Genomic DNA, 9114 nt, shown 5'->3' on the forward strand with positions numbered 1-9114 from the left:
CTATTATATAAAATAATATAAAATTTATTGTTTTGTTAAGTAAAATGATTTTATGTTTTGAAAACTACTGTTATAAGGCCCCCATTAAAGAGTTAATGAACAAACCATTAAAACAATGGCAAAATTGTGCATGGTAAATATGTTTGGTTTAATATGCAATTGGCGATGGTGTTTTATAGCTAGAAATCTGTTGGGACTAAGTGACCTGATTTATTTCAGCTCCATTTCCAAGCCTTACTGGAAGTGTATCTGGACAAGCTGGTAGTTCAATAGACGTTGGTTGCACTTATAACCAGAGCGTTATACCTACCGGGAATCAATATGTTGTTGAAGTTAATGGAATAAAAACTCAAACAATACTCCTTGTAAGTTTAGAAATTGTTGTGAAGTCAAAAAATTTAAGTTCTGTAGTTCTATAAATTGAAGAATATTACTGTAGGTACCATTTGTTAAGCAAAAAAATAATCCGCAATAAAAAAATTTTTGCCACACTTCATTCTTGACATAAAGTATATTAATTTGCAAACTCAAATTACATTTATTTGAATAGTGGCCAAACAAGCAACTTGGATTACACAAAAAAAAACATTTCTAGTTTAATTTTCTTAATTTTACCGTATTTTCCAAAGAATAATTTTAATGTGAGTTGCTTTTATGTTGTTGACAAGTTGCTTTTATGTTGTTGACTCACTGAATAGCAAGGGAAACATGTTGTTTTATGTTTCACCTAACATCTTTGCAGATGATAACATATGCTGTCAACAAATTTGTATTTAAGGTTTTGCTTTGTAAGTTTGTCGTAATATGGAATTTTGTTTAAGGGCCGCACATACCAACTTCAACTCACTCGTGAAATGAATGGGCAAATGATTCGATGTCAAGCTCTTACAAATTACACAAAGGTCAGACCTGACAGGGGATGGTCTCAACCAGCAATATTAAATATATCTTGTGAGTAGAATTTTAATTGTTGTTTACTATTGCAGTATGTAATGTTACCTCAGGTCTTTTTGTATATTTGAACATGTTCAAATAATTATTATACCAAGAACAGGAGATGATTTTTTTTTCATTTTAACTCACTGCACAGGGTCCTAAAAGGTAAATTTAATGAAATCCAGTACTGCAGAAGTTATACCAGTAAATATATTAATGCATGCATTTTTGATTATTTTATATCTAAAAATCTCCTATCTATTGGCTGTTTTATTTGCCTCAAGCTAATACCCAACAAATGTTTTCTTAAAACTTTAAAGCACTGAAAATTGCATTCACTGTTTATGGACGTGTGCAAGTATTACAAATATGACTTTCAATATTAAAAGTATTTTTTTTCTAATATTGAATTGAAATTCAGTTCACAGAGTCCTGGTACTGAATTACACCATCAATATGTATATAATTTAAGGTAGTTAAAATGTAACTCTAAACAATGCTTTAAAGCAGTACAGGCATAGGTTTGTGGATGACTGTAAAGAAGTCTTTATCACATAAATTCCAAGTTTTAACCTAATAAAAGCAGCAAACCAAACTTTAGGTAAAGCACCCATCAGACACTAAACTGAATAATATTGCAATGACAATGCCAGAAAAAAAGTATAAACAGCCCAGGGGGCTGTTTCAGCAACTAAATTTGATGCATAGAGAAGAGTTGGAACTTACACAAAAATGCAAATGAGTTGGCAGTTAAATGAATAAATTTTCTGCAAAATCCAGTTCACATTTTTTATTGCTTTTTTTACCAAAAAAACTGACTAACCAGGGGGGCAAATGACCCCAGGGTGTGGCTAAACCATTTTTCGAGGAGCTAAATTTGATCAAAATTTGTAGATCTGGGATGGATCTTTCATAAAATCACGAATGATTGGACAAACGATTCATTTTTCCACAGGTACAACCTGAATTTTGTGCTCCAATTTCACCATAATTTTCAGCATCACCCATCACTAACATTGAAATGGCCCTAAAATTTACCATGACAACAGCACTTGCATGTGCACTCATTCAATCGTAAAATTGACACCTATGCATCACAGCTTTGCTCTGTGACGTACCCTTTCCATTGTGACAAAGGCCTACACAGTGGGCATTTCCAACAACTGAAATTTAATTTTAGAGAAATACCAATATGCGTCCTACAGTAGTTTATATTCTGCTTATTTTGTTGCCTGCCCTAAGAGACTGTTTTATTTACAATAAAAGGGTTTACATGTTATTAATTAAGAAACAAAAAACAGCCTAAGTTGTCGTTAGTTGTGCGAAGTGTTGAAATCATCTATTACAATGATTATACACTTAAAAATCCTTAAAAAATGAGATTAATGTCTTTATGTGTTAATTACATTCAGATCCACCCACAATTTTCAACATCACGGTGCAGGGCGTATTTCAGCAAACTGAAAACCAGTACATTATTCTGCAAAACACTAGTATAAGATTAAATTGCACTGTTGTTTCAAATCCCCGATCCCAATGTGTTTGGTTATATGATAACTTGAATTTTTATTCAGGACAACCAAAGATAACAGTGAATGATCAGGCAGTTGATAGCAATGCAACAAAGCTTCTTAGTCAAAGTGATGCTGTGATTATTAATTGTACTGTCGACTACCAGAGTTATCTTGGTACAACTTTTAAATGGACAAAAGATGGAGTTGATGTTAAGATAGATGTAAATGGTGATAGCATTTTGTTGAAAAATATTGCACCAAATGACACTGGTACATATGTATGCAAGTCTTCTGATGTGTTTGGGAGTTTCCAAACAGGGATTAACATTGATGTTCAGTGTAAGTTTGCACCATGGAAAGTTTGCATGTGGTGATAATTTGAAATAGTTTGTCCTGCAACTGTTTCTTTATCTTTTTTTCCCATTAAAAACTTTTACATTAAACCTTTACCTTGTGTAGCAATTACTTTTCACAACACTCAGGACATAGCAACTAATAATGTATTAGGATGATTTTTCCTCTGTTTTAGTGTTTATTTACAGTTCTATCAATCTGAAAACATGAAATGACACCCGAGGATGTCACCGAACATGAATAATATTAAAATTTGCAAAAATACCATTACTTGCTTTACAATCAGAAAAAGCTAGACACTCTTTTGGTACAAATTTAAGAAACTATTTGTGCTATATGTGCATTAAAGCCAATGAATGATTGAGCACTTAGCACAATGCTAATGATTACAATTTAACATTTTATGAATCATATGTGAATTTACATTTGGTTTACACTATTTCAAATGATAATTGTATATTTTTTGTAATTGTGCTAGTGTTAGCTTTGCAAGTTAAATTATATTCATTGATACAAATTAACAAGTTCTCTCGTGCAAAAGTATTGTTTAAATTCTCAACTTCTAAATAGCAATTAAATGTGTTTTAAGATGAATGGGTACTACTACATATTTCACAGAATTTTGTTTGTTGTATTCAGATCCACCTTCAATTCCCAACATCACTGTACAGGGGTTACAAACTGAAAACCATTATATTATTTTGCAAAACACCAGTATAAGCTTAATTTGCTCTGTGGATTCAAATCCCCAACCCAAATGTGTTTGGTCATATGATAACTTGAATGAAAGCAATGATTCATGCAACGTCAGCAGAAAATTTATTAGTTCAACAAATGCAACTTGTAAAGCCAGTAATGGCATTGGTAATTCTACCAGTCCAACCATTAAAATTGTTTCTGTTCCAACAATGAGTAAGTTAGTTTTGAAGTTAGTTTTTGAATTTAGACATAATTTCCTTCAAAACATTCTTATTCAGGGCAACCAAAAATAACAGTTAATGGTGAAACAGTTAATAACAATGCAACAAAGCTTCTCAATGAAAGCAATGCTGTTAAATTTAAATGTACTGTTGACTACCAAAGTTATCTTGGTACAATCTTTAATTGGACAAAAGATGGGATGGATGTGAATGGTGATAGCATTTTGTCGAAAAATGTTACACCAAATGACACTGGTACATATGTATGCAAGTCTTCTGATGTGTTTGGGAGTTTCCAAACAAGGATTAACATTGATGTTCAGTGTAAGTTTGCACCATGGAAAGTTTGCATGTGGTGATAATTTGAAATAGTTTATCCATTCAAACCTGCATGTTTTCGTATTTCTCTTAAAAACAGAGTGTTTTTTGACATGTTGCGTAAATAATGTGTTTTGGAAACTATTGCAAAATGTAGCATTCAGTAGAAATCTTAACTGACCCAAATTGTTCTGTATAAGATTAACTACGCCTTTGTTTGTATTGATGGATTACCTTAATTGTGCTATGTATGATATCTGGTGAATGATTTGGTTATCATTAATTTTGTTTTGTGTTTTATGTCTTACTTAGCCTGTTAATAACTCGGTGTTTTGTGAAGTTTCTATTGGTTGCATTAGTTCTATTCCAAACACAAGTTCATATTTTTTGCAACTTACTTCTGTATTCCAAGCATAACATTTGACATTTCATCGTGGAACAGTTTTTTTTCAAAAACTACTGCAACTGTTTCTTTATCTTTTTTTCCCATAAAAAACTTTTACATTTAAACCTTTACCTTGTGTAGCAATTACTTATCACAACGCAGGACATAGCAACTAATAATGTATTAGGATGATTTTTCTTCTGTTTTAGTGTTTATTTTCAGTTCTATCAATCTGAAAACATGAAATGACACCCGAGGATGTCAACGAACATGTATAATAATAAAATTCCATTACTTGCTTTACAATCAGAAAAAGCTAGAAACTCATTTGGTACAAGTTGCAGATTTTTTCCCTATTAAACAATTCGTGCTATATGTGCATTAAAGCCAATGAATGATTGACCACTTAGCACAATGCTGATGATTACAATTAGACAATTGATAAATCATGTGTCAATTAACATTTGGTTTACACTATTTGAAATGATAATTGCATATTTTTTGTAATTGTGCTAATGTTGGCTTTGCAAGTTAAATTATATTTTATAGACAAACCATACACTGACAGCAATTTGAACTGCCAACCAAACCAACCATGTGATATTACTGTGTATTCAAATCCTCCACCTTCTGCATCTGTTTTAATGTCACCAGGTTTGTAATGCTTGAATCTTGCCATATCTTAACATTTGATTTGTAAAATTATTTTTAGGAGGTGGAAATGAAACTCTTGCATGGTTGTTAAGTACTCCACCAGTTTACACATATCAAATTAAGGTAAATTATGTTGTTAAACAGTAGGGAATCATTTTCTGTTCTTGTAAGTCGCACTAACGGTAGTATAATATTAAACAAAGGTTAACCTTTAATCCCATAATGGTTGGTTTACTTTAGTTGAGGCCGGTTACCAATACTTTTTTGGTGTAAAATGTGCCCATAAGGTTGACTTAAATAATAGATGTTGGAAAATATGATAAAAATGCAATTTAGAATATATTCCATTAAAAGAAACCATTTATCTCTATGGGCATTAGTCAGGTGTCAAAGCAAAATATTTTGCATCTGTGGCAATATTATTTTAAATATAGTTTTATTGCTGCATGTCAAAAGTAATGCAACAAACTATGCACAGTGAGTTCTTTGTAATCCTAGTTTGGTTATTTATCTGTAGAAGCCAGCAGGAACCTACACATTGCATGTCACAAATGCAATTGGAACAAGCTTGATTACAATAATGATATCTGCAATCACTACCAGCCAACTGGGATTGATTATTGGAATATCTGTTGCCGCTGCTGTTGTTGTGATTCTTGCAATAATACTTGCAGTATTTTGTTTCAAAAGATCAACAGGTTAGTGTGAAATTGTAACATGTTTCATGATGTTAAATTATTAAACCCAAAGTTTTGTTTCATATTAATGTTGTTATCTAGCAGATAACAAAATGAAAGGAACACCTGCAAAGGTTTCACAGGAAGCACCTGTTTATTTAGACACACATGTGTATGAAAACACACCTCCACAACCTAATACACCCACATATGAAAACACACCTGAGTATCAAAATGTGGCAGCTTATCAAACCACAACTGCAAACCAAAGTGCATCAGCATATGAAACATTTGGTTCCAGTTAAAAGCACTTTAACTACTGATTTTAGAAAGAATGCGAATGTACTGACCACTACTATGTATTTGAAACATGTATTTGGTTTAAGTTGTTTTAAACTTAAGGTTAGTCAACATTATGACAAAAATTATTACAGTGAACTGTTTTTGTAAAAGTATTTTGTATTACATGTTATCATCCATTATTTCGAAAAAGAATGCAAATGTATTTTATTTGGTTTAAATTTGTTTAAACTTAAGGTTGGCCAACGTTGTGATAACTTTCCTGGTAAAACCGCTGGTTCAAGTTTTTACAGTGCGGTGTTCTTGTTAAACTTTTAGTTTCTCTTTGATTTTGAAGCTTATTCGAAAACGTAAAGTCGCCCAATGTAAATACCGGATAAGTTCAACCAATCAAGTACGGCTCCATTTACTTTCTTTTATTGCTGGGGTTAATGTTTTACCAGACTTTAGAGAACACCTTCCTTTTGTTTGCCAGGGTATTGAGTATTACAGGAAGGTTGACTTCAAATGACTTTGTGTTCAACTTCCCTGTGTAAATTTACAGTGTTGTAAGAACTGTGGCCACTGTTTAATCTCTATTCGTGTTTCCCTGACAGTGAAAATAACGTTTTCACTTATTGTCAATCACTGTGTGTTTTTAATATTTTATAAATGAATGTGATCATCGTTGCGTATTGGCTTTCATTTATGTGAAATTGTGCATCACTTACTTTTGTGATCAAACTAAGGTGATCAATATTACGTAGGGTTTTTACGTAAAACAACATGCTCGGTGACGAATACGCGGAAGGCGGTTTACAGGCAAGGACTCCTTTCCTTTACAGAACTTCCGTGTTGGCAGGAAAGCTAATATGCGAAATGTGTGTTTTGCTCTCTTCTCTATCCACCACCTTCCTTACTTACGAATAACCGATGCAATAAGTTTGACGGAAACACTGAACAAGACCTTAGGAAGTTGCACAAACATAGTTTTTTGAAGGTTTTGTGATGAAATTCATCCGACCGCATTATGAAATAAATGGCCTTACTTTTGGGACAAGACACAATATTGCGTGAAAATACTTTTCTGTTTGTAGGAAAACGAGGCGTGTCTTCAACCATAAATATGTTTGTTGTCGTTTTATAAATTCCTACATTTGATTTAAGGACAGTGACCACTAAATTGAGTTTAAATCATTGTTATAACACAGCTTTTAATGGCGTCGCACTGCTGTAATTAATACTTTGCCACCGGAAAGTTCGATAGGTTACTGTGCGCTGGTGAACCCAACATATGTCTTGATATTAAAGCAAACCAGGAAGTAATTCTATGATGTTACAAGGAGTGCATGGGTGCCACGGCTTTATCATATTGCACAATAGGTGCAGAAATATGGAGCACATTTTCACCGAAGTTTATTGATAAATGATTTTTGTCCGAAAAACAAAATTCACAGGTAGCACCTAAACAGATAATGCGAATTTCATCATTCAAGTTAGTGATCCTGAGAAAAAAGTACTTTTAAATCAGTTGCTTGACATCATAATGTCACATATACTGCATACTTACAGAAATATGGTCATACATAACCTTTAGTGTTATTTGCAATGGTGTAAGGGATGAGGTGTTGTGTGTAATGGTAGTGCAAACAAACCCTCGTAATACCCTGTTCGCGTACTAAGCTGGATATGTGTGTTCAAACAATCGTCTACTTTCACTTTCTTTGTTAGGATTATTAGACTTTGGGTTATCATATTTGTCACCGCACAATTGCGACAGAGTTATATCAGGCACGTAGACAAATTTGCAGTCCCAAACCTTAAACATCTGGACACTTTTACAAATTAGGACCGTTTTTTTTTCCCAGAATTAAACCAGGAGATTACATTTGTGACTTGCTTCTTGCCATTTTGAATCAGACGAAAAACTCCCCAAAAATTAAAATCTTGTCATCATTTGCAAACCTTACGTTTATTGATCGTTTTGTTTCTCAGAGTCGAAAATTCTAAAGCCAAGAAACAGCTTGCTTGGAAGCTGGCCTGAACTAAATACAATCTTTATCACCCTCTTGCGGAGAAAAAGATATCTGGCCCGAGTAAAATACACGCACTCCTAGAAATATATGAAACCGTTGGTTTATGGCGTTGGTTTCTCAATTGTATAAAGCGTAAATTCTTATTCGTGGCTGTTGGCAAAATTTATATGCGTTTTAAAAGTATAATTTGGCACTAAGCAAAGTGGTGTAGGATATCCCAATGACACACCGTTTTTACATGACACAAAATCACATCAGAGACCTGTACGCTATAAATAAAGCAATCATTTTTTAGTGTTGTTGATTTCAACAAATTGTTGTTTCCTTTCTCAAAAAAAATAGGCTTGAACAAAATAAATTCAATTTAGGGACTTTCCCAAAAACATTTTGGCGATAGAGGGCGCTAGAATTATATAAGAAACCTTAAATGAGATTCGTTACCAAGCCAGGAAAAACTGTGTTCGGTTGTGGTAAACAATCCAGCGGTCTATTGATCACCAAAACTTTCAGCTGATATGTTAGGCCATAAAGTTGAACAGCGAAGCAATCTTTTGAATGAAGATTGTTGTCGTCAAACTGTATTATCTTTTTCCACTTGTGTTATTGTAATGTACGTGTATAGGGTAAGAGCATACAATGTGAATAAGGTGAGCACATAATAAGCTTTTACTATTGCTTTACCCGACTTCCTGATCGTTTGTGATACGGCCGTATATGCAAACAACCCGCAAATACTTACAAATATTACGTGTGTGTACATAATGCGTTTAAAGATGTGCATTCACTGATAAGTTATTCCCAACTCTAGGATTCGGTCAATTTATCGAAAACTAACCTGGTCAGCCAATTCACAAACTAGATTGAAAGTAAATGAATTTTTTGCAAAGTTATTGTGCGAGAGAAAAAACGTGCAGAAATAAAAGTATTCTTTACAATTTAAGACCATGTTCAATTTGGCTCATTTACATATTATTGAGCTTTGTTCTGGTGATGCATCTACGCGCATGGTTGGTTGACGCGTTTAGATGTAAATTGGAAATA

At 33.2% G+C, this 9114-nt stretch overlaps 1 protein-coding gene across 1 annotated transcript in view; it reads left to right on the top strand.

Annotated features, from left to right (window-relative positions):
* Positions 1 to 6063, top strand: part of LOC145899853 (uncharacterized) — an 82370-nt gene extending 76307 nt beyond the window's left edge. The window contains exons 8-11 of the mRNA XM_082988779.1: positions 4977 to 5081; positions 5140 to 5204; positions 5599 to 5779; positions 5864 to 6063. Of these exons, the coding sequence (XP_082844905.1) occupies positions 4977 to 5081; positions 5140 to 5204; positions 5599 to 5779; positions 5864 to 6063 (551 nt within the window). The remainder of the gene's footprint in view (positions 1 to 4976; positions 5082 to 5139; positions 5205 to 5598; positions 5780 to 5863) is intronic.
* The last annotated feature ends 3051 nt before the right edge of the window (positions 6064 to 9114 follow it).

The sequence above is a fragment of the Ascidia mentula genome, chromosome 4 (genome assembly GCF_947561715.1).
Source record: "Ascidia mentula chromosome 4, kaAscMent1.1, whole genome shotgun sequence".
Lineage (NCBI taxonomy): Eukaryota > Metazoa > Chordata > Ascidiacea > Phlebobranchia > Ascidiidae > Ascidia > Ascidia mentula.